The 26,029-nt window shown below is 37.8% G+C and overlaps 1 protein-coding gene across 1 annotated transcript in view; it reads right to left on the bottom strand.

Moving 5' to 3' along the window:
• The window catches only part of TMC1 (transmembrane channel like 1), a 172,811-nt gene that overhangs the window by 130,280 nt on the left and 16,502 nt on the right, over positions 1 to 26,029 (bottom strand). Inside the window, exons 2-4 of the mRNA XM_032427487.1 lie at positions 21,258 to 21,305; positions 17,714 to 17,885; positions 10,051 to 10,179 (exon numbers count right to left, since the gene is read on the bottom strand). Of these exons, the coding sequence (XP_032283378.1) occupies positions 10,051 to 10,179; positions 17,714 to 17,885; positions 21,258 to 21,305 (349 nt within the window). The remainder of the gene's footprint in view (positions 1 to 10,050; positions 10,180 to 17,713; positions 17,886 to 21,257; positions 21,306 to 26,029) is intronic.

Here is a 26,029-nt window from a genome sequence, read left to right as displayed (position 1 = left end):
GAATAGAACATCAGGTAACTCTGGTAAAATGGTACACTGTAGATAGGAAAGATTAAATAAATCATAAAAGAAATAAAGAAGAACTTTTGGTAGGCAAAAGTATATGTATCCCCAATGTTTCAGAGCTGACTTCCTTGACAACTGAAAAAGTTTCAAATCTCAAGGAAAAAACAAAACAAAACAATTTTCTCATGTGGTTCCTATTGGCATCCTTTAAGGGAGAATTTCAAAATATTATTTGAAAAACATTATTAAAATTACCCACAGTGATTTTTCTAACCACTCACAATAACACAGCAAATATTAACAGGTTAAATCCAAAAAGAAAGAATTGTCAGGATCATTGTTCTTATTTAATAGGAAAGACTATTTCTTATGCAATGAAAATGATAAGAGAGGCAATTGGTACAGGTGAACTCAAATGTGAATGATAAGTCAGAAGAGATTTCAGATCCCAATCAAGACTCGATTATTCTTAAATAAAAAAATTTCCTCTTAAAGTTGAATTTTAAAAGGAGAAAAAAGAAAAAAAAAAAAAGAGATAAACAAAATCAGACTTTTTTTTTTTTAATCAGACTCTTAAATACAGAGAACAAATTGGTGGTTGCCAGAGGGGCAGTGGGTAGGGGATGGGTAAAATAGATAAAGGGGGTTAAGAGTTCACTTATCATGACAAGCACTGAGTAATGTATAGAATTGTTGAATCATATTGTACACCTGAAAGTAATATAGCACTGTATGTTAACTATACTTCAATAAGAGAGAGAGAAGAGCAGAATAGGAGGTAAAAAGAGAAAGATTAAAACTCTGTAAATACTCACAGATATGGGAGGAAATTCTAGAATACAAATGAAAGACATTTAGCAGGGTGTTAAAATAAACACTAGAATAAGAGGTTACCAGGAATGCTGAAATTAACAGAACAATGCCTGTCTTTCTCACGGGCAGCTCTAATTCAAGCATTTCATTGTTGGTTACAGATTGAATAAAGAAAATATGTTATAGCATAACAAACAGTTCTTTCTTTAGCCTCTGCTCTCAATTGCTCCAGACTGAGGTCCCTCGAACATAAACTTAGTTAATCAAGGGCATTCTTAGATCCCCCTATGAGGTGCTGTGAGATCAGCCACTGACTGTTGAATTTTCAGGGATTTTGTAAGCAGATTCTTAACTGTTAGTACCTTGAAATTGATCATAATGGGAGTATTTACACCATGGAAATCGGCAAATGCTACAAACCAAGGCTTTTTACCAGCACATTCTTGCCTTTTATTCACAAATTCATGCAGACCCATAAAATGCTTTGTCATATTCATGATTCTCTTGCCTTGGCAATGAGTGTCCCACAATAAAAGAAACCACCATTAATGCGGCCACCCACAAGGAGATAGTAATTGGATGTTTCTGATGTACAGAGCACTACGCTAGGCTCTGCAGAACCACAGAGCTGTGAGACACCTTTCACATCCTCAGGAGCTCACAATCTATTCTGAAGAGAAAGAGATTTACATACAATTTTTAAATGTAATATAATAAAGCATAACAGCAGAGTCAAACAAATAATAGAGAAAGTCTAATTGAGTTCTATTTCTATAACAATTGGCAGAGAAGGGACCTCAGGGGAGAGATGATTAATTCACAAAGGAGGTAGAACTAGAAGTAGCATAGGAAGCATAGGAAGAATGGCAGAAAATTGGAGAGGATACCTGAGGGAAGTGAGAATGTCTACAGAAAATTACAAAATGAAAGACATTTAGCAGGGTGTTAAAATAAACACTAGAATAAGAGGAATCTTGAATTAGCAGAATAATACCTCATTTCCCTGGAAAACATGACTCAAATGAGAAGCGGTGAGTGGTACAATAGAGAAAAAATGAGGTTCTGGGGATGGAGAAATCTGGATTTGATCTTTACCTTGATGGTTACTAGCTGTGTGAGACTACTTTACCTCTGTCAATCTCAGCCTTCTCATCTGTAAAATGGGGATAACTTTCTGTTTTCAAGGTGCTTACGAGGATTAAAAAAGTTAATGTGTGAAGCATCTCCTAGCACAAGATCTGATACATAGTAGACAAAAAAAAAAAAAAAAAAATTGAAAATGGTACCATCCATCTCCAAACCTCATGGTCATCGTCATCAGTAACTCATGATTTGGAAAAGAAGCTGGACTTCAGAGTGTGAATCCAGATTGTAGAGCTCACTGATTTGTTAAGCTTGTAAACTTTGTTAATTACTGGGGAGATACTGAAGGCCTTGAACATAGGGATGACATGTTCAAAGTGGTATTTAAAAAGAACACCTATATAGGGCTATAGGGCATGAACACTGTCTTTGGAGTAATATAGACTTGAGTTCTGGTTAGTGAGTTTGCTGAATTATTTGAGACCATTCCATTATGCTATGGTAATGGATGGAACTCATCAGAAATATTAAGCATAGACAATAAGAAAGCTCTTGGTTCATAATATTCAGGTGAAACTCACAGGCAGGGTAAATTTGGTGTGTCTTGACTATGTAGTCACACAGAACCCCATAATCAGGTGGGCCCAGTGCCTACTTTAATGCTCTGCCATTGGTATCTTGAAATTCTTAATAATTGAATAATTGAATAATTGAAATTCTGAATTATTTTTTTTTATTTTTTAACAAAGGGCCTTACATTTTCATTTTCACCAGATCCTGCAAATTATGTAGCTGGTTCAGCACATAGGATGTGCTAAGATGTGCTAAGTATAGCTAATAAATAAACCTGTAGCATGTGACACATAGGCATAATTAATAAGATGTGTTCCAATACAGATAGTAAATACGTTAGTAACCTGTAATACCTGCCCAAGAAAGACAGAAAATAGATGGAAAATACGATGAACAAATAAGAATATTATAGTTAGAAGTGGATGGAAAGGCCAACTTATGATGCTGTCACTTTGAGACTGATTATCTGTCACCACTAAATTGACCACCCATGGGTGTCATCCAATATGTTTCTGTTCTCCTCATGTGTGTTCTGCTCAAGAAAAGCGGCTACAACTTGTAGCATTTCAACAGGCTAATTAACAAGGAACTACTATAGTCAAGCGTACTTGCTCGGTGTCATTCTGATAGAGCAAATGCCTATCATTGGCCTGTCATCTTCATTCTATAGGATCCTTTGGGACATCTGTCCTCTTTTTTGTTTGTTTGTTTGGTTTTTTGTTTTGTTTTGTTTTGTTTTTTTAAGAGAGAAAGAGTGCACGTGCAAGCTCAGGCAGTGGGAATTAGGGGGCAGAGGGAGAGGGCGAGATAGAGAGAGAGAATCTTAAGCAGACTCCACACTCAGCACGAGCCTGATGTGGGGCTAGATCTCACAACCCTGAGGTCATGACCTGAGCCAAAATCAAGAGTCAGACGCTTAACTGACTGAGCCATCCAGGTGCCCCGGGACCTCAGTCCTCTGAACCACACCATCAGTAGAATAAGAGAGGCAGGGCATGTGAACATTGTGAAATCCAGGATTCAGGAAATGTGATCCTGTGGCCTACTATGCCACTCTATTGCCATTCCTTCCTGCCGTGTTTATTTATCCCATCTATTTGCTCTCACTTGTCACTATACTTTAACTTGACTTAATAGACCATGTGATTTGAGCATGTTAGTTTGGTCTACAAACCCTTCAGTCCCATGACCACTGGTAGAGCTTGCCCAGTAGTAGACTTAAAGATCTCCATCTCATCAAAGTAATTTTCTACACAAGTTCAAATCATGGTTCTACCACTTAATGGGTGTCTGAGCATAAACAATTACTTATCCTCTCAGAGTGTTGGTTTTCTTACATGCAAAACCAAAGTAACAATACCTATCTTGAAGGATGGTTGAGAGTGATAAATGAAACTATGATAGTAAAATAATAGTAGCTAACATGTGAATGATTACTATGTGCCAGCATCATTCTAGGTGCTTTAGATCTTAACTGATTTAATCCTCTCAATAATTCTACAAAGCGGTACTACTTTTATCCCCATTTATAAGTGAGAAAAAGCAAGGTTGCAGAAGTTAAGAAAATTGCCCAAGGTCACAGCATAATGCTTAATACCTACTAGGCATTTATTAAATAATAGAAAAATTGGATGTCAGGGTGCCTGGGTGGCTCAGTCAGTTAAGTGTCAGACTCTTGGTTTCGGATCAGGTCATGATCTCAGGGTCGTGAGATCGAGCCTTGCATCAGGCTCCACGCAGCCTGCTTAAGATTCTCCCCTTCCCTCTCCCTCTGTCCCTCCCCACCCCCACTCACACACACTTTCTCTCTAAAAAATTAAAATTAAAATTAAAATTAAAAAATTAAATTAAATTTTTAAAAAAGAAAAGAAAAAAGAAAAATTGGATGTCAACATTACATCTTGATCAACAAAATTCAGATGCACTGATTTCCAAGAGTCTCCACTCTTTGGACGAGAAAATCAATATACATAAGGTACTTATAAAGTACAAGAACTGAAAGCCGCTGCTTTGGTTGAGTTATTGACGAAAAAGAATCCCAAATGGTTAAAGCGTGTGTTAGTAGGTGTGTACACATGATTAAAGGTCCTCTTGTGTGGAAGTCTTCATTCCTTCATAATGACACATAAAGGAAAGGCCTTTGTGAAACAAAGGAGAAATCATGATTCTTACTTATAAAAATCTCAAGCTCCAAGGAAACTTGAGAGGAATGGATGGGAGCCAGGGGGCTAGTTTTCCCAGATGGCTCTGGCAAAGGAAATCAACTCCAGTCTATTCTTATTGTCCTAGAAATATATTCGTTCCCCTGACCAAAAAAAATACAACAAAATCAAAAACAAAACAAACAAAAAGAATACTGGAGGGTGAAGGAAGATTGAGTAAGGAAGAATATTACCTTAATGACTAGCTGACCATTAAAAGCACATGTTTAAGGTGATTAAAATCCTAAGAATTACTTTCTTGGCTTTACTGAATGTTCCATTAATAAATCACCAGGCCAAGTTAGCCAATGAACAACTCCCAGAAACATTGGGTCAGGGGACCACAAAGCTAAGAAATTAAAGCAGTCGGTATAGCTAAGTAAACATGGTTGTTATCAAAATAAATAAATTTAAAAGGGCTTCTACCCAGGAGCCATTTCCATGCAAAAGTATACTGGAGTATTCCCATACCCTGCTTTGTAGACTCATGAAATGTGAGAACTGCTCCCTCCCCAAAATCAGCTTCTTTAAATAATCAGTTAAGTGAGGGTTTTTAATTATTTCTTGTATTAATAGGCACAGAAGCATTTTTTTTCCCTTCAAACAGGTGCTTTATACACAAGTACATTGTGTAGAAGAAGGAAACCGTGAAGTCTCTGCTCGAAGCTGGTGGTGTAGCCGAGCACCACTCTTAATTAACCTCTGCTCCCTTGCCCTGAAAGGATTTCACCAAACCACTGGAACTCTGAGGAAAGCAGTCTGAAAACCACCAGCCACAATCCAATCCCTTCATTGTATAAATAAATCCATGAGGCTCAGAGAGGTGATGTTAGAGGTAGAACTTAGCCCCGAGTCCACGTCTCTTAATTTTCAATCCCCAACCTACCCTACTGCAACAAAATAAAATGGTTGCTCGTTCAGGTGTAGTCAGGCAGGCTTTACATCTACCCCGTAGAATGTTCTGGTATAGTCAGGTTTGAGGTTTCAGGATGAATAATAAGTAGACCAGTTATTTTCCATCCAGGTGTTTTATATCACCTGTGGTGGTTGCTACCAGGTTAGTGCAGCCACCGATTACAGGGAGGAATGATCTATCTGGTCAACCAACTTGAGTGAAACCCATTAACAACTTAAAAACAAATTATGCCTAAAATCCTCGCTGTTGGATATTTTTTTGGTTAGTTACTAATAAAACATAGAAATTGACTTTCAAATAGTTGGAAAATACACCAGTATTTCCCTTCCCCTGTCCCACCCCTCAACATATCCTCACCCATTCGATAAACAGTTTATGGAGTAGGACATTCTGCTTACTGAGGTTTTTCTGCTTCTCAGAATCAAAAGACATGGCCCTCAATCCTGACTGTATATCAAGGACTTTCAGAGCAGAAAACAAAAATATGCATATTGTAGTCTGGGACAGACACATCTGCCCTCCCGCCCGGAGATTATCATTCAACAGGTTTAAGGCCACATGAATGTACAAAACTGCATTAACACACAGGAAAACACACTGAAAAACATAGTTCCACAGCGACAGTGGAAAGGATGTAGCTTCTCCTCAGTCAGAAAAAGCCAATACTGCTGGCCTTGAAAATGCCAAGCTCCAATTCCTGAGCCGTATTTGAGAGTCCTTCGGGATTAACAACCCATTTTTAGGGCTTCGTGCCTATTATTAACTGCTTATTTTAACTGTCGCTTGGCCATCAGCTCTGAAGATGCTCACATTGCTAGTGGTAGATCCTCTTTCAGAATGTGGGAACTACCCCCGAGCACCGCCCCACCCCGGCCCCGACAGCATCCTCAGAATAAGCTACTATTCCCAATGCTTTACTCTAAAACACATCTTGAAAGCCTGACCCTCTCTTAAATCTGTTTTAGAAGTTTCACCAGTTTTTCAGAGTCCAGAGCCAGATGGAAAGCCTTGGAACCTGGATGCAGATCCAAACCTATGATCACAGTATCTGCTCTAGTTATATTGAGCCTTGGATTCCATATACTTAGCAAAGATTGATGACTAGAGGTAAATTCTGGGAATAACATAATCCTCAGAAAGATTCTCTCAGAGTTAGACATCCCTGAAAGAGATAAAGGGTAGGAGAAAAGCTCCCTGACTTCCATGTTGGGGCAGAGAAACCTTTACCTCTACTATAAAATATTGACTGCTTGCTCTAATAATGTGATTGAAATCCATGAGGGAGAAGCTCAATACAACATTCAGAAACCCATAAAGGGAGACAAGCCCGGGCACCATAGTGCCAACAATTTCATCACAGAGGCTGAAATCAAGGGAATCAGGCTGACCGTGACCACCAGCACCAGCTGTGCAGAGAATTGCAAAGCTACAAAGCAGGACCCACTTCTGGCCATGGAGAATCGTCACAAGATAGTGAGCATTACTGACAGGTGAGAAGCCATAGTTGTTTCTTCTCTGGCCCTGCATCTGAGCTTCCATTCTGCAAGCTGGCTTTGAAGCTGACGTTCTGAATCACTGTCTTGGTAACATGCCTAACTTGCTCCCTTGCTGCACGGGTAGGAGGCAGCAGACTGGAATGCATGCAAGGTTTAACCAAGTAGCATGAGCAGCTGATGTGGATTGCTTGAGAACTGTGCACACTGAAAAGTGAATGCCAAGTCCCAGCTGCTATTTCCCTGAAAGAATGAGGGTCCAGATCCTCCATTTGTCCAGCAGAAGCTGGACGTCTGGATTTTTTTTTTTTTAATGTAGGCTCCATGCCCACCGTGGAGCCCAATGTGGGGCTTGAACTCACGACCCTGAGATCAAGACCTGAGCTGAGATCAACAGTCAGACGCTTAACCGACTGAGCCACCCAGACGCCCCTGGATTTTTTTTTTAATGTGAAATCTCCTACTTTTCAATGTTTGACAACAAAGAAAAAATGTTATAAAAAAATATACCCCCAAATGGTTAAAATGGCAAATTTCATGTTATATATATATATGAATGTAAAATGAAAAAATAATAAAAGAAAAAGAAACAAAAATCATGTGGGCCAATTAAAAACCTAACATTCAGACCTAAGACCTGGATTGAGCTGCAGACTCCCCATTTTCAATCTCTGCCCTAGCAATAGGGCCTGGTATTCTCTTACTGCCATCCCAATCCCTCTCTCTCTCCCCCCCTTCCAAAAATGGGTTCATTCCTGGACTCAGCTCAAGGCTCCAGGTCCTGGAATCTGCCAAGGATTACCCTGGGTACATTTGGAAGACCTGAAAGTAGTTTGGCCCCAGATTCTGCCAAATTATCAAGATGCTCTGTTCTTTGTTGGAATGTCAAAATTGGTTGCCCATCTAGACTGCTACCAATGTGTCACCATCCCCCAGGGTTCCCAAGGTTGTCCCTGGCTAGGTCTGCTTCCACTCAGCCCTGCCTGTCTCACACTCTCTCCATCTCTCCTGTCACACTGCAGGGGACCAGGCATCATTGACTCTGTCCTGAGAGGAAATAATAATTACAATTTGTGCTTCCCAGCAATGTGGTATGTTCTGGCGCCGTGCTAAGTGTTTTATGTAAATTATCTCACTTTATGATGCCAATAACCCTGTAAATTAGCGTAATTTCATAAGGAACCTGAATGGCAGAGAGCTACACAATTCATTCAAATTTGCACAGCTATTAAGTGGAAGGTCTGAGATTCAAACTGAAATCAGAAGCCCATTCCTGCTCCACGGCCCTACATGGGAGACAGAGAAAAGGGAGAGTGGGGGGTATTTCTATGCCTTCTGCAGGTAGAAAGGGAAGATCCACTCTTTGGCATTCTTACTCAATTTCACACCATGCTTTGAAATTTCACAGTATCACTGCTTTCCAATGTGACAATGTTCTACACACAGTTACCTGTGGTTTCCAGTTTGTGGGGATTTTTATGGCCAGTAATTTTTCAAAATATATTTCGGAAGCAACATAAGGTGGTTGCCAAACTTGTATTTTGCCAAGTAAGGACATTTTTAAACCTATAATTTGGCATCATTATCACTTCACTGAATGAAAACTATTTTAACAGACACATGCACACATACCCACACACGTGTATATGCACACGCACACACATGACTCGCTCCATGGAACCAGGCACCCTGCTTGTCTTTGCCTTCATTCATGGCTGGTGTGTCCAATGCACATGGAGTTCCCAGCCTACAACTGCGGTGATCTAGAACTTTGCTGGGAAGACCATTGTTTGGAACTTGGAAAACTTCATTCCGCAAAACAAAACGATGCCATTATAAATGATGGCTAGGTTCCCATTTCACAGGATAGACCTAGAATATCTTGTTTTATTTTGGATATGAGGTAACTGAGGCCCCAGAAGCTTAAGCAATGTCCTTAAATAACACCTACTCTTTTGCAAAGCTAAGATTAGAAGTGAAATATCCTCATAACTACTTCAGTTCTTTTTTTCATCACCAAAGACAATGATACTACACTATAATATTTAACATTATTAACTCAATATCCCGGTGGAGAGATAGCTTTGGAAATTTACGACCATTTACACAAATGGTTCTGCGGAAAAATGCAATTGGTAGCACAACTGAAAGATATAAACATGCTTGTTATCACAGACACATTCCCTCGTAGTCATGCCTCACCTCCCCAACAACCTTGGCAAGGAAATAGAGTGTGATCCTCAGAAGTGATCAGAAGTGAATCTGCTCCCATCCCTCAGAAAGAGAGAATCATTTGTCTTTTCATATAGGGAGCTGGCAAATCCATGCGCCTCTGAGAGTGTTTGTACTCTCATCAACACCCAACGGAAGACTGAAATTGGGTCACTGACATGTCACCATGGAATAGCTATTAGCATAATCCTTAATTGGAATCCTGTGTACTGTTCTGTTGGCTTAATATCATCCCTGTGCTTTAAAGAGAGCTGTCACCTGATTATATCATTTGAGGCTGGGACCCTGCAGAGAAACATGAATGTGCAAGCCACACAAACGTGTAAAAGTCAAATATATTATCTCTTACAGAGAGATAGGAATGAACATATTAAACTAAACAAAGTCTCAGTTCAAGGAACAAATGACTAAAAGTGACCAGAGGTTATAAGACTCTGAACAATGAGTTTGCTCATAGTTTTTTGAAAAATATAATCATTAGTTCAGCCTCTCTAATGATGTTAATATATAAGCATATATGTACATACATATGATGTGTTCACATACATGACATGTAACATATATATTATGCTGTAGAGTGTCTTTGACCATGAATATTATATATAATAATGAGTATTTTATGTATGTGATATACTATAGATAGCACTATGTATAAAATACAGGTAATACTCAGAGGATTTAGGAGATCAGCAATCAGGGAAAGTATGTCTAATTACAAAAAGTGGCACCATACTTGAGAACTTCAATTTTCTTCTCCATTTTCCAAGGCTTGCATTTGACAGTAGCAATCATTTGTTTTTTCTCATCTAACTCTGCCTTCAGTCTTTCCACTTCCTCTTCATTAATTTCTTCTTCTTCTTCCCTTTAAAGAGGAAAAAAAAAGTTAAGGTTTCCTTGATTTCCAAACTTAAAGAAGAATGCTATCCGATACTCGGTCAGTGTGAATCAGCTCGGCTGTACATAGTGGATGCTGAGATTTATAAGCATTAGAGCTTGTATCTATGTGAATGCTGATACAGGATTTCTGGAATTATTATAACTTTAAACAATAGTGTTTACATTCCGAAGTCCTGTAACTGTTTTACGTCCACAGCCTCAAAGTCTCAGGACGAAAAAAATCTGTGAAAGATTAGTTCCAGATCTATCAACATATTTTCCTCTCTTCTTTGTTCCCTTGTACACTTTCCCACCAATTCTTCATTTCATTGAAAAACGTTACTTTTCAATAAGGATAGGACATTAGAGGTGAAGATGTCTTTGAATTGCCCTTACAAATTTGTTAGCCATGTCTCAAGAGAAAGAGAAAAATTGAATTAGGGGAAAATAAAAAATCTATTTCTCAAAGGTAACTTAATCTGCTAATTAAATTCAAAACTTCAGTTGATAAAATTCAACTTGAAGTATATTTGGTGGAAGTGAATCCTTTGAAGAGACCTTCAAAGGAATTTAGTTTCTCACTGAGCAAATGAGATGTATCTTTTCTCTTCTATATTCCTAGGACAGCAAAAATACTACATAGTCTAGAATTAACAAAACAAAAAAATCTAAACATGAACAACATGATTTTAAATCGAGGAATGAAATGCCCTATTGTAATGATCAATTGTTTTAGTGATAGATTGTTTTATTTATTAAGTTATTGTCACTCAGCTTCAAACTCACCCCTCTATAGTAAATATTGTGATGCTGGAGCTGGGACTCTATAGGGGACCCTTCTGCTTTGTTGGCCAGCTCAATGGTAGGCCACCAACAGAAAATACCAAGAAGGGACTTAGGCTTTCCTTTGGCTTCCTGGGGTGGCAGATCCTCCTTAGTAATTCCTCTTCACCCCACTAACTGAAGGGCTCTCCCACAGCTGCAGGTGTTTCTAGTTTGCCAACTTTTCCAACACTCACAGAACCAGCTTCATTGCCACCCCCAAAGAAACCAAATCACTTTAGCATCACCCCCTCCTCCGTGGCTTCAGCCCCTGGCATCCTTCCTCTATGCTTCTAAGTTTAAATTTCAACCCCTTTCCACCATTCCTCCAGCCTCTGGAGTGGTAGCTTCTTCTCATACTTGCTGTCACCATGATATGTTAAGTGTTCTCTTGTCACCTTTCCAGTAACCTAGTTTACAATTATTTATACCTACTCAACAGTTCTCTGAGTAAATACTTTCTGTTCAATTAAGTGCTGAAGTTTCTTTCTCCTAACTAAACTCTGACTGACAAATTGTAATCTGACTTAGCCTTAGTCAGAAACATTGCTGCTCACTCTACTCCTCCTGACTCCACACAGTAGGACTATGGCATGGCTGCCTTTGAAAGTTCCAGCTGAGGAACAGGAGGACATAGCCATAGTTTTATGGCCCACCGCACAAAATGACTTTGCCTCCTCCTTTCTTTCCCACCAACCCAGTTTTTAAGCATGTCATGAAATAAAAACTCACCTTAATTTTCTAAAATAACACTTCCTGTTGACAGTTTGTTTTTTGACCAATTCAGATATTTGGCTTAGAATAGCAATTCACAGTAAGGGAACTATGGAAGTACACTCTAAAATACAAATCTGATTACCATTAGGTTGTTTCCCTTTTAATTATTTGATGTTTAGTATATAAAATCTTACAGCGCTGTACAACTATGACATAAAATACTTGAGGACATTTTTACTACATCTATGTTCACAGTTGTTTGCTTAATTTGCCAATCAGAATAATAAGGTGTGTGTTGGTCTGTCATAAGAGGAAAACATATATTTTAGTAAAAATGATTGTTTTGCTTGTCAAATCACTATGTTGTACACCTGAAACTAGTGAAACATCGTGTGTCAATTATACTTCAGTTGAAATAAAAGATTGTTTTATTAAGATTACTCAAAAAATTGTTTCCATGTAGACATAGACTAAGTCTAGATTATATAGTTAAGTGTTTCATTGAAATCGTTATGGAAACTATCAAAAGGAAAAGAAAATATGTCAAGAAACTACTACAAATGGGGGCGCCTGGGTGGCTCAGTTGGTTAAGCGTCTGCCTTCAACTCAGGTCGTGATCCCGGGGTCCTGGAATCGAGTCCCGCATTGGGCTCCCTGCTCTGTGGGAAGCCTGCTTCTCCCTCTCCCACTCCCCCTGCTTGTGTTCCCTCTCTTGCTGTGTCTCTCTCTGTCAAATAAATAAATAAAATCTTAAAAAAAAAAAAAGAAAAAGAAACTACTAAAATGAATTCAATCAGAAAAAAAAGAGCAACAAAAAGATTTAAGATAATCCAATTGCTTGATATTTTAAGTCTTTAACTTGCCCATCCTTCCAAAAAAAACTCACAGTACAGTTGACCCTAGAATAACAAGGCGCTTGGGTATGCTGACCACTGGGCAGTCGAAAATTCACAAATAACTTTACACTCTCCCAAAACTTAACTATTAATAGCCTACTGTTGACCTGAAGTCTTACCAATGACATAAAGAGTCAATTAACACATATTTTGTAGGTTATATGTATTACATACTGTATTCTTACAATAAAGTAAGCTAGAGAAAAGAATATGTTAGAAAATCGTAAGGAAGAGAAAATACATTTACAGTACTGTACTATATTTATTAAAAATAATCCATGTAAGGCAAGAATCTGCAATGGGAAAAAGATAGTCTCTTCAACAAATGATGTTGGGAAAACTCGAGAGCTTCATGAAAAAGAATGAAACTGGATGACTTTCTAGTACCATATACAAAAATAAGCTCAAAATGGATTAAGGACCTAAATGTGAGGGCTGAAACCATAAAAATCCTAAAAGAGAGCAACAGACAGTAATTTCCCTGACATTAGCTGTAGCAACATTTTCTAGATATGTCTCCTGAGGCAAAAGAACAAAAGCAAAAATAAACTATTGAGACTACATCAAAATAAAAACCTTCTGCACAGCAAAGGAAACAATCAACAAAACTAAAAGACAACCTACGGAATGGGAGAAGATATTTGCAGATGATATAATCTGATAAAGGGTTAGTATTCAAAATATATAAAGAACTTATACAACTCAACACCAAAAATAATAATAATAATAATAATCCAATTTAAAAAAATGGGCAGAAGACATGAAGAGACGTTTCTCCAAAGAAGACATGCAGATGGCCAACAGACACATGAAAAGATGCTCAACATCACTAATCATCAGGGAAATGCAAATCAAAACTATGATGAGATATAACTTCACACCTGTTTAATGGCTAAAATCAAAAACATAAACAACAAATGTTGGCTAGTTTATGGAGAAAAAGGAACTCTTGTGCACTGCTGGTGAGACTGCAAGCTGGTGGAGCCACTCTGGAAAACAGTATGGAGGTTCCTCAAAAAATTAAAAATAGAACTACTGTATGATCCAGTAATTCACTACTGGGTATTTACCCAAAGAATAAGAAAATACCAATTTGAAAAGATATATGCACCACCATGTTTACTGTAGCATCATTTACAAATGGCCAAATTATGGAAGCAGCCTAAGTATCCGTGGATAGATGAATGGATAAAGAAGATGTAGTACACTGGAATATTACTGAACAAGAAAAAAAAGAATGAAATCTTGCCACTTGCAACAACATAGATGGACTTAGAGTATAATGCTAAGTAAAATAAGCCAGTCAGAGAAAGAAAAATACCATATGATTTAATTCCTGTGTGGATTTAAGAAACAAAATGAATGAAACCAAAAAGAAAAAAAGAGACCAAAAACAGACCCTTAACAATAGAGAACAAACTGGTGGTCACCAGAGGGGAGGTGGGTGGGGAGATGGGGGAAATAGGTGAAGGGGATTAAGAGCACACTCATCATGAAGGCACTGAGTAACATACAGAATTGGTCAATCGCTATATTGTACACCTGAAACTAATATAACACTGTATGTTAACTATACTGCAATTAAATTTTTAAAAAAAAGGAAAAAAGTCCATGTGTATGTGGACCCATGCAGTTCAAAACCATGCTGTTCAAAGGTCAACTGTATCTACATGTAAGTATCTTAAAGCTTTATATTAATGAATTCCTGTTAAGAAACATATCTATAACAGTATCTCATTTAATCCAGAGTCATAAAAAATTTTTTTAAAATGATCTGTTAGGTATGTGGATTTACCATGTAATCACAGCTTATTTCTTCACATGCCAATTTTTAGAAACCATTTAATGGAGATCTTCCTAACACTAATTATATGCTTTCCTGCTATCTTAAATCCAGTACTTTATGTGTTTAACCTATTCTATGATTCCTTAAAACGTATGAAATCTCTTCAATAACCCCCTTTTCTGATTATCCATATATTTATCATCCCGTATAACAAATAGTTCTGTCTTCTCTAAGACTCCAAACAACTTTGTCCTTCTTTGGCACATTTATACTGTCTTACTTCACAATAATTTGTGTCTAAGTGGCCTCTCCCTTACTCTATTATGAACTCCTAGAGAATACAGTCAATTGCATATTCATACCCATGTCTTCCAAAGGAATTAGCCAATTAGCTTCCACAGCAGTGGAGCTGGATAAATATTAACTAAATAAATGTTTATGTACAGAATCTTTCTGGATGACAGGGTTATCATTATAAATCCAGGGCTCAAAGTCCACTAAAATAGAACAGTGTACTCCAAGATTAGTATGGTATGGAAAGATAAGAATAAATCCTTACGCTAAATAACCCCAGGTGGGTGTATTTTTAAAGTCTTTGTTGTTAATTGCTCCAGACAGATAATGCGATACCAGGTATAGTTGTTTCCTGAGTTATCTTCAAATAGGCAGGTAATTAAAACATTACTTCCGCCAGCATATAAGGGAATCGCTTTTCCAGGAATCACTCAAAGAAAGTGCTAATGATGTTAAAAGAATATCTCATAGATATGCTTCATCTTCGAAAATGTAGGGCTAATCAGTGCAAGAATGGCTTTCTATCTTAAGTTTGATTTATTTAAACAACAGTTGTTGGGGGGGGAAGACATAATGTGCTGAATTGCTCACTGCTATGAACATATTTCTTATTCACTTAAAACTGGGTCAGGAAAAGCCTGTCATATTATTAGAAATCCTCCAAAATTTCTAACGAGGCAGAGTTTTTTAACTGTCTCCAAAGATAGTTAGCATTACAGCCTTGGTTTTAGTTGGCTTCAAATGTTTTGTCAGTACGGGGGAAATTCCCTTAGGTGTGTCACTTGAACGTTTAAGTTTAAAAAGACCATAAATCGGTTAATCTAAATAAATGTGCCCTGATTTGCCTACAACTTTTTTTTTCAAAATATATTTGCTGATACATTTTCTTTAAAGAAATACTTATCTTCAAAATGAACAGTAGAAAATGAATCATCAATCATCACAAATAATTTATGATACGATTTAGATTAGTTGTCCAAATTATGGCAGTGATTATATAATTTGAAAAACCTTTGGAGACAAAGTTCACTTTAGCCAAATTTGGCTGTGTGGAGAAGTGGGGAGGACAGGTGACAGGGGTGCTTGGGAGATTCTCAGAAGGAGGAAGCAAGTGGTACCCGCTAGGGATAGATACTGGCACTGAGACAACATTCCCTCAGGCGATAGGGGCCGAGATTCAGTTGATTCATACGGTCCTATATCTAGGGGTTGAGCAGTTCACATGAGAGCCTTAAGCAGACCAAGAGAGCACAGAAATTTTCATCCAACTCACCTTTTTAAAAGGACCTCTCTGAGGCACAAGTGGAGAGTAAAAGCAAATTCTGGAACACAGCCTACATCATGCACACGTCTATTGATGAAACAGCGCCATCAGCAAGCACAGGCGTTATTAATAGGAAATATTACTACATCATAATAGTGATAACAATAAGACATAGAACTTAAAAGTGTGAGATGATTTTTTTGTTTGTTTGTTTTTTAAAAGAAAAAAGCATAAGAAGACATAAAAAGGAAATAGAAAAAAAAAAAATACCAGAGGCAAAATTTAAAGAAGGTGGTGTCTTGGTATTCAAAGATGGAAGAAATGAGTTTGGGGAGGAGGAGAGAAAGGAAGAGACAGAGGGAGATTTAAAAGCTGAAATCAACAAAAATATGATGAAGAAACAGGCGCCCCTGTTTTTTTTTTTATTCCTATATTCTAAAAGGAACCATCATCTATCAATGCTAAGCTTCTCTACCTGCCAAAATTTTCATACAATTGTATTTAATTGCAATTTTTTATGAAAAGGAAAGTAAAAGCTAGTTGTTAACACTAGAATGTGTCATTTGGGGAGGACATCTTAGAAAGTTCCTCTCCATCCAAAGTCCTAGCCATGTTTTGGAGGAGATTCCCTCATCCCATGGTGGTTCCCCACAGCCCTACTACCTGGGAACAACAGAGAAGCTGTTCTCGTAAAACCTTTCCCAGGGGTCTAGATTTTCTATTATTTGATGTGTGTCACACGCACACTTTCCTTACTGGCCTGCCATCTGCAAATTTCCAGAAAGCCAAGACTCGAAAATTATTTTCTTGGATTTTTTCCTAAAGGGTATTTAATATATTATTTTATACAAAGTCAGCACTCAGTGAAATGTTTGTCTGGTGGAAATGATAGATGTAGGGTTGTGTTAAAAAGGAAATGACAACCCCAATACTCCATAATATGGGCCAGCACACTTTTTTTTTTCTGTAAAAGAACAGATAGTTAATATTTTAGGCCTTGAGAGCCACATATGGCTCTATCCCATATTTGTCTTTGGTTTTGTTTGTTTGGTTGGTTTTTGTTTTTTGTTGGTGGTGGTTTTTTTTAAGATTTTATTTATTTATTTGACAGAGAGAGACAGCGAGAGAGGGAACACAAGCAGCGGGAGTGGGAGAGGGAGAAGCAGGCCTCCCGCTGAGCAGGGAGCCCAATGCGGGGCTCGATCCCAGGACCCCGGGATCACGACCTGAGTTGAAGGCAGATGCCCAACCGACCGAGCCACCCAGGCGCCCCTGCTTTGTTTTGTTTTTTTGAATCAACAACCCTTTAAAACTGTAAGAATGACTCTTAGCTCTTGGGCTGGAATTAGCCATATTTTGCCAAACCCTGCTCTATAAGGTAAAGTGATTTGGGCTCATTTTTTAGGAATTTTCCAATGCACATCATTAATGGAATAACTTCAAAATATTTAAATGAACTCTAATATATTAATAACCTATGACCGTTTAGATCTCTCATAAGGAAATCTGTCTTAGCCCATTCTTAATACATATATTCATTTTTTAATTGTATTTAAATTTTAAAATACATTTAACTAGGTGGAATAAAATGGCAGCATTGGATTAAACCTGTCGTCTTTTTAAAAGTTGTTTTTAATTACCAGTTTTAAGGCCACAGAGTGCCTAAAGGGAGTGGTCTTCTCTCAGAGTTAGGCACTTTTGAACGAGTCACAGTTTCAGTTATAGATTAGAGCTCACTTACGCTCCTCTTTTCAGCCTCCTCCTTCTCTCCTTCTCTCTGGCCTTCCTTGTTTCTTCATCCTCTGGTTCAGGTTCCGGATCATCCTCATTGATAACATCTCTGGTCCGTTTCCTCTTTGGTCTCAAGCTCTCCCTTCGAGGTAGTTTATCTTCCTCCTCCTCTTCCTCTTCACCTAAACACAACAGTGAATGCTTCGATGAGCAATATCAGAAAGTTCTCTCTCCCACTGCCAAATGTATGCTTAGTGTCTTAATGACCGTTGTCACACATGAGATCACAATCCAGCAAGTCTCCACATCATGGTAAGATGCACCGTGCCATATATGTATTCCATAGCCTGCCATTCAAATACACTTATCTAGAATCTCATTTCTTTTGTGGTTCATCTACTCAAATATGTGAATGTGGATCCCCAAATTTTAATAATCCTTAGAAATCCAGTCTTCATTTATATGGGTTGCTAGATGACTTAGAGTTAAATATCATACCATGCCCTCTAAGAGCAAGTTTAGAGGTTACTGATCTAACACATAAGGATTAAGTGATTAGCTACTATATGTTTACTACTACTTCTCTCTTAGAACAAAGGACAGGAAGGACAAGAAAATGCAACAAACGAGAATAATTTTGAAGAAACTAACTCAGCCCTTGAGATTTCTCCTAATTCTAATTATCTTTATTCTTGATTCCAAGATTGTTCTTCTTTTCCTAAATATTTTCCCCTTTCCTAAATGAAATTGATACTAAATATATTTATTTACATAAATACTTGCTTGATCATAGTATCTTTATGAATAGAAATAGATAACATATAAATTTAATGTAAAACTGAGAGAAATGACATTTTATTTTATTCATCAATGCCTCATCTGTTCATAACTTCACTGGAATCTTCCAGATAGAGTAGAGAAAGAATCCAGTTCCTTCCTTCAGTTTAGAACATACAATCCTACTTCACTTTCATTTATGTGCTTCTTCTGATCTTTAGAATAATCTACTACTAAAAAATCAACTCATAGTTATCACTCTCCTCTTAAACAGAAGCTACTATAGGGACAAACTGTACTTTAATGGAAAACTATGAATTGTCTACAGTGTACCCTTTTGTGTTATCTGATTCTGATTCCATGGGAGCTATTTTGTAATTTTGAAGGTTATAGATCACTAGATAGCAATGCAAAATAATCCTTGTCTGTAGACTTGTACATGAACACAGTCCAGTGGAGAGACAATCTTCCCTCACCAGAAAAAAAAAAAACTCCCACAAAACAGTCATGCCTCCATCTGCACAATCATTCCAATATCCCTGATCTATAAATGTATCTGTTCTTTGGATTTTCCTTTGAACTGGTTGCAACACCTAGAGAGTCCTCGTTTGTTCATTAAATACGTTCATTCTTACGTGTGTGTGTGTCATGATTTTATTTATTTTTTATCTTTTTTTATTTTTTGTTTTTTACTTTTATTGGGGGGAGGAGCAGAGTGAGAGAGAGAATCTTAAGCAGGCTCCACCCCCAGCACAGAGCCCCACCCCCCATGACCCTGAGATCATGACCTGAGCCAAAATCAAGAGTCTGAGTCTTAACCAACTGAGCCACCCAGGCACCCCTAATTATCTTTTAACATTACTTACTGAATCATTTTTTATTGATATTTCAAATCTGAGATTTAATATTACCTATAGTACTAAAGTTTGGCTAGCAGAGAAAAACAGAAGGATAACTTTCAAACTAGGCTTTGATAACTATACACTGTCATCAAAACCAAGAATGATGTTCCGCTTGTTAAATATGTGGCAAATGTTGTATGTTATGTGAACCCCATTCTGACATTCTGAAAATTTGCCCAGTCTTTTTTAGTCACATCAGTCACCATTTATGGAAAGGACAAGCCCTTGATAAGGATTGAGAAACAATTTTCCCACAAATAACTCAAGAACTCAAACAGCCACTTAGTACTATGCATTTTAGGATATTTTGTATTAAGACTAAACTATTAAACTTGCAGTTTGACCGTCGATGAAAAACATTATATCAGATTTCTCTTTTACCACTTGGCAACAAAAAGGCTGTTCTTAGTGCCTTCACTAGTTTCCAAATATTCAAATTCTAAAACAAATAATCATTATTTTGCAGTTGCCGGCTAAATGCAGGGTTGCATAAAGTTTTACTGTTTGAAATGGTCTCCGTTCAGTATGGAAGGGTAGCAGAATATGCCACCTCAAAATATGACTGCAGGAGCTCAGGACATACCACCCCAAACTGTGCCACTTTGGTATGTTGATTATATCGAGCTGTAGGTACTTGAAAAACAGCAAAAACTTGAAAGGTTTTTCCTGAACTCCCCTCCTCCACCCAAACACAGATCCTCCAAGAGGAACTGAATTGTCCTAAATCCCCTCACCATGAATTTCAATTTCACCCTTAGGGAAGACTGACTCATCACAAGGGAAGACCCTAGAAGTCAATACCACACCCAGACAAACTTTGTCACAATCATGCCTCCAATCTAGTCTTCAAAGGGCCCACTCACCTTTCCTAAAAATTATTTGGTCTCTCCTAAAAAGGCCTACACACCCCCCCTTTTTTCCTTATTAAGATGGTATTTAAGTCTAAATTCTAAGCCACCTCATAAAGTTACTTATTTTTCCTGAGAATCTCTCGTGTATACATGAGCTATACATATTAATAAACTTCTGTTTGTTTTTTCTCTTGTTAAACTATCTTAAATTACAGAGGTCTCAGCTAACAACTCAGAAGGGCTAGAGGGAAAATTATTTTTCCTCCCCTCCAGTACTCAAGCCATGACACGCAGTCTGTGTGAGACTCTGAGCCGTTTGCATGTAAAACGCATCAAATGACTGAAAACACTCGGCATCATGAACATTCCCTGGCTGCCATATTGTGCTCAGGTTATTACATTGATGGTGTTGACATATCCTCGAATTGAACTCTTCTTGAGATACTGCTCTTTCTTTCAGTTTTAGTAAATTCAGAGCTTTTGCTCATATAATGATCTTTCCCATGCTCCAGTCCATGAGTGGTCTGTATACAAGGGATCACACTCCAAACTTTTAAGCTAAACCTACACAAAGTAAAAACAACAGATAACCAATACCCATGAATTCAGTACAAAAGAATGTGCTTATTCATTTTAATTGAACCACCTGATCAATTCAGTCAAAATGGCCAATCTGTTCTATTATAATAGATTGAGCCACAGAGAAGAGCTTTTAGGACAAAGACCTTAACAGGGAGAATAGTAGAGAAATTTTAAAAAGCAAATTTTTGTGGACTACCATCTACTTGATCATGAGTAACTTATACATTGGGTAGAATGTGTGTGTGTACCAATGAATGGAATCTAGAGTAGAGATTCCATTTGCTGGACTTGATCTCTTTCGTGAGAGCATCAAATTTTTCCACACACGTGGTCGCATGCACTCACATGCAGTAGCATAATCCGACACGATAAGAGGACAAGTCCCCTGAATTCACTGCTATTCTACAGGAAACTCATTCCATGTGGGTCCCTCCCCACTTACTTGAACTTTCTTCTGTGTCATCTTCTTTTTCCTCCACTTGAATTTGCACTGTTGAAGAAAGGACAAATACAGCAATTCTTTAAATGACGGTATAGTGGTTAGTAACAGGATTTTACTGTTATTATTTTCATCATAAAGTTTTCTGTGTGGTTAATGCAAACATTTTTCAGCGATCTTATCAAAAACAGCATTGTTTATTAAAGATATACAGCCACGGCATCCTAGACAGTGTTGTGCAAAGACTTCTCTGCTTCATTGCCTTCGAAGACTTGCCAAACATATCAATTATAAGCCTGTCAGCTCAATTGAATATAACTGCTACCAAAATAAATTCCGTGTTGCAGTGAGTAGACTTGGGGTTCGCTGGGTCATTGCATTCCATGATAAATTGCATTGTTAGTAAAGCTATATCCACATGCATAAACAATGTGGTTATTAGAACCAAATTAACTTATTAAAATAGAGAATATTTTATTCTAACCTGTTACCAGTGTCAAAGAGCCTTTCAGAAAATGTCGCAAGACTGATATTTCCTATTTCAGTGATCTCTGTAGGTCACATATGGAGACAGCCTAAATTTTCCAACATAGGATTTACCTTGACGATATGGGAACAGGTGATTTTGCAGTTCTTCCCAAAACAAAGAACAATTTTGTCTGTGTCTTCCTCACCCCAGACTCAAGACTGTTTTTTTCTTTTTAGTTTTGTTCTATTTTTGCAAAGGCATCAAAGGGTTTTAAAAAAATTGTAATTAAAAAAATAAATAAATAAATAAATAATTGTAATTGTCTAATAATATGTGAAAATATATTAATTGGCAGATTTTTCCGCTTGTCATCTACTATCCATTCATCACAGGTCTCAGCCAGAGACAAAGCTCTGCAATTTGCCCAGGTAAAAATGAGAGTCGCCTATTTCTTTAAAACCATAGTCTCGTCACCTGTTTATAAAATAGTAACTGTATCATATTTTTACTTAAGTCGGATGAGCCTGAGTCTGAGAAAGTAAAGATGACAAAACAACGTTCCTGCCAACAGAGGCAACAACCTCTGTTTTGTTTCTGCTCACAGACCATCAAAGGTTATTTTTCAGAACTTGACAGGCACATTGAAAACGGAACGCATGCCAAGAGTTTAAATTCCATTCACAAAGAAGATTATTGTAAAAGCACTTTTTGCCTTTAAACAGCATCTGCATAAAAATTTTTAGGATATGCAAAAATGTTATCACTCAACGTCAGCCACAGAATGTGAAAATAAGTGTTCTTTTGTTCCGGGTTGGACACGTGCTTCTGTTATCGGCTGTAACTGGATCTGCACAGGACAAAGATCTTTGTGTCACTACTGAGAGTCCGCAAGAGTGAAGGCAGACACTTCTAAGAAGATGTTTTGCATTTAACAATCGGCCTTGGACTTTTGTTTGTAATTAATGCCACCACCAAGCTTCTTCAGTGAAGGAAGAATTCCCTAGGAAGGCATTTGAATGGTAGAAGGTTAGCCTTGGAGCACAGTCCGATCTGTGTGTATAAAAACAGCTAATGACAAATAGCAAGAACTGACCCACAGCTTATTCTTTAACATCAGAGCCAAAGCAAAATCCACACAAAATATTATACTGATTTATAATAATCAACTCACTAGACATGATGAAACGAAACAGAAAAATTATTAAAAGAACAAAAACATAAGCAAATCTTTAGGAAGGATCATACGTTAAATAAGAACAGCAGAATGAAATGTCCCTAGCCAAGGAGATGAGCAACAAATCCATTTGCTCTGATAACCAGGGGAGGAGAAAAGGCAGGGCTGTAGTCATGGATCATCTTCTCAAGTACAGGAAGGATAGTAATAAATGGCTATTAAATAAAACCTAAAAATCTGTCAGAGGAGACATCCCTGTGGTTGCAAGTAAAGAACTAAAAAAGCGCTATGGTTTCTAAGCCACGTAACGGAGAGTGTTGCAGAAATAGCCCCTTCCCTCCTCTTGAGCTGACCTCTGACAGTGACATTCACGTGTGCATGATCATCTGCACATTCTCACTAGGTGCTTTCTTTACTCAATGGCATCCTCTTGGCAGTTGAGTCAGGGGCGATGAAACAGTTGTCTGCCTAGTTATTGTGATAATTGGATTGTTCTTGACTCAACCCTCAGCAAAGGCATCAGCAGCATCCAGAACTAAACAACAGCACTGTGGCCAGATTTAAGACTCCTTCAAGTGCCTCAGACCAACCTTGATTTTAATGGAACATTATTTGACCTGAAAAGCTACTGTCAGTGGTGGTCCACATCCCCTGCAACTCAAAGCGAAGCTAAAGAACCAAGCTAAGAAACCCCTCCAAGACAAAACCCTATGCAAAAGAATACCTCAGAACATTTAAATGGGAGCTACAGACAGTCCTTCCCTCCTCAGACAATTTTTGGGCACAGCCTGTTGCCATCCCTTCTCTCAGCAATCCCTAGTAGTTTATTCCCGATCATATGACCCCCTTATGCTTTGGCTGCTTCCCAAGTCTATTGATTATGTCCTTTAAAAATAACCTCTCTCCTGGGGAGTGATGGGAGGATGGTGAAAGGAGAGGAGGGGGGGTCCTGTCAAAATGTTGGAGGCAGCAAGCAAAGCCGCACTGAAGAATGCTATTTAAGAGAGGAATATGCAATCGGAGCAGATGAACGCCTAGGCAACCCAGATCCTCATTTCATGCAAATAGACCCAGTAATTAAAAACAGTAAAAGGAAACAACAGCAAAATGTCACATTTTAGAGGCATCGGAATCGTTTGGAGAAGTGGATGTTGTTCTAGGCTTTCTTTTTTAATCTATAGCACTAAAAGTTTATGGTTCTTCAGGTTCAAGGTAGCCAAGTGGCCAGAAAAGTTAAGTGGTGTTGCCTGTTCCTTTAACCCACACTGAGCTCTTGAAGAGATGTTTGGAGCACTAGGTGATTACTCTGGAAACTGAAAAACTCGTTTATCCAATTAGCATTTATTGTACACTCGCAAGGGAGTACAGAGCAAAATACTCTGGGGAGGAAGTTTGTAGACTATAAAAGAAAACATAAGGCGACCTTAAGGAGTCTTGCTATTTTATGCAAAAGAATGACTTTATAAATGAGATGCAAGATTAGGTATGAGTATCTTATCTAGCTTCATTGGGTGGTAGCAGTGATGTATTAGTTATGTTTATTTGGCTTCTTTGTGTGTTTCTTTTCAGGGTTCTTTTTTTTTTTTTTTTTAATGTATGAGGAAATGTCAGCTACAGTCCTTCCCATATAAATGAGACACGTGTCACCTCAGACTAAACTGCGTTGGAAGGGATATGCATCTATGCTGTAACAAGGACATTTCTGAATCTTAGCTGAAGAACCCATGCCATCAGTATGGGATGTGATGTCCATGGAATATGAGAGGAAGAAAAGAATCAAGGACAATCAGAAGGTTTTCACCCTTGGCACGTGGAAAGGTAGAGTCAGAAGAAAAAGATGAAAAGGCTATAGGAAGAATAGTCTCGGTGGGAGGAGCTGAAGATCAAGAGTTTAATATGACATACTGGAACTGGGTTGTCTATTAGACACCCATGCTTGAGTTGAGTAGGCAGTTGGATATTTGAGTCTGGAGTTCAGAAGAGAAGTCTTGTCTGGAAATACACATTTGGGAATTATTAGCTCATTGATGCTAGTGAAAGCCACAGGACCAGGTGAGATCACCAGGTAAATGAATATAAACAAAACAGAAAAAGAAAACTCCAAAATTTGAAAGGACAGGGAGAAGAAGAAAAACCAACCAAAGACACTGAAAATGAATAATCAGTGGAGGAGGAGGAAAATAAGAAATGTGTTGTAGGCTTATAACTCAAATATAATGAGGACTAAAAATTGACCATTGGATTTTGCAGTGTGGAGGTCAATGTCGACTTTGGCAAGCAGATATTTAGTGACACGGTATAAGGAAAAGCCTGAATTTCAGTGGCTTTACAAGAGAATGGGCAGTGAGGAATAGGAGACAGCTGGTTATGCTAGCCAAAATGTGCTTACATGCTGATGGCAGAGATCCAGTGAGAATGAGAAATTGACGTAGGTTATGAAAAGGTAATATTACTCAACACAGCCCCATAGATTCTGAATTCTTTTAGTTCATTGATGTGATTTTTGGTTTTGTTACTGAGCTGTGCGTCTCTGACTGAATCTTTGTAAAGAGATGGGGCAACTTACTAATATACCCCTTGCTTATACATAGTGTCCACTGTATAGCAATTCAAAAGAATGGGACTAAAGGGTGGTGACGGAAGAAGAGAGAAAAAGAAAAATGGGGAAGAGTAAGGAGAAGAAGGGAAGAATACAGCAAATAAAGGGAGATGAAAGGGCAAAAATGAGGTGAGATTACAGTAAATAAGAGGGGGGAAAGTATAAATATAAAGCAAAACACTGCATTTTGTCTTTGTTGTGTGTTATAATTAAACATATGTGCATTCTTATACTTATGTAAATAAATATTATAAATATAAAATGTTATAAATTCTAAATTGATGTACTCAATGATATTTCAAAGTTTAGAAACGCCTCAAGTTAACAAAATCTAGACTGTCTTCAACTATTTCTTCCACCAATACTTTTTTAACAAGAATGTGAAGGTCAAAGAGCTAGAAAATATGAACAAAATAAAAGTACATTTTTTCTTAAGAGACTATATTCCAAAGTAAAGTTTGCCTTGTTTTGTAAGGAAGAAGAGTTATGATCCCCTTACCAAAAACATGAAACCTCTTTTTTCATGGGGAAAA

The sequence above is a fragment of the Phoca vitulina genome, unplaced genomic scaffold (genome assembly GCF_004348235.1).
Source record: "Phoca vitulina isolate PV1807 unplaced genomic scaffold, GSC_HSeal_1.0 scaffold37, whole genome shotgun sequence".
Classification (NCBI taxonomy): domain Eukaryota; kingdom Metazoa; phylum Chordata; class Mammalia; order Carnivora; family Phocidae; genus Phoca; species Phoca vitulina.
Note: the sequence above shows the minus strand (reverse complement) of the source record. Positions and strands in the feature narration are given on the sequence as shown.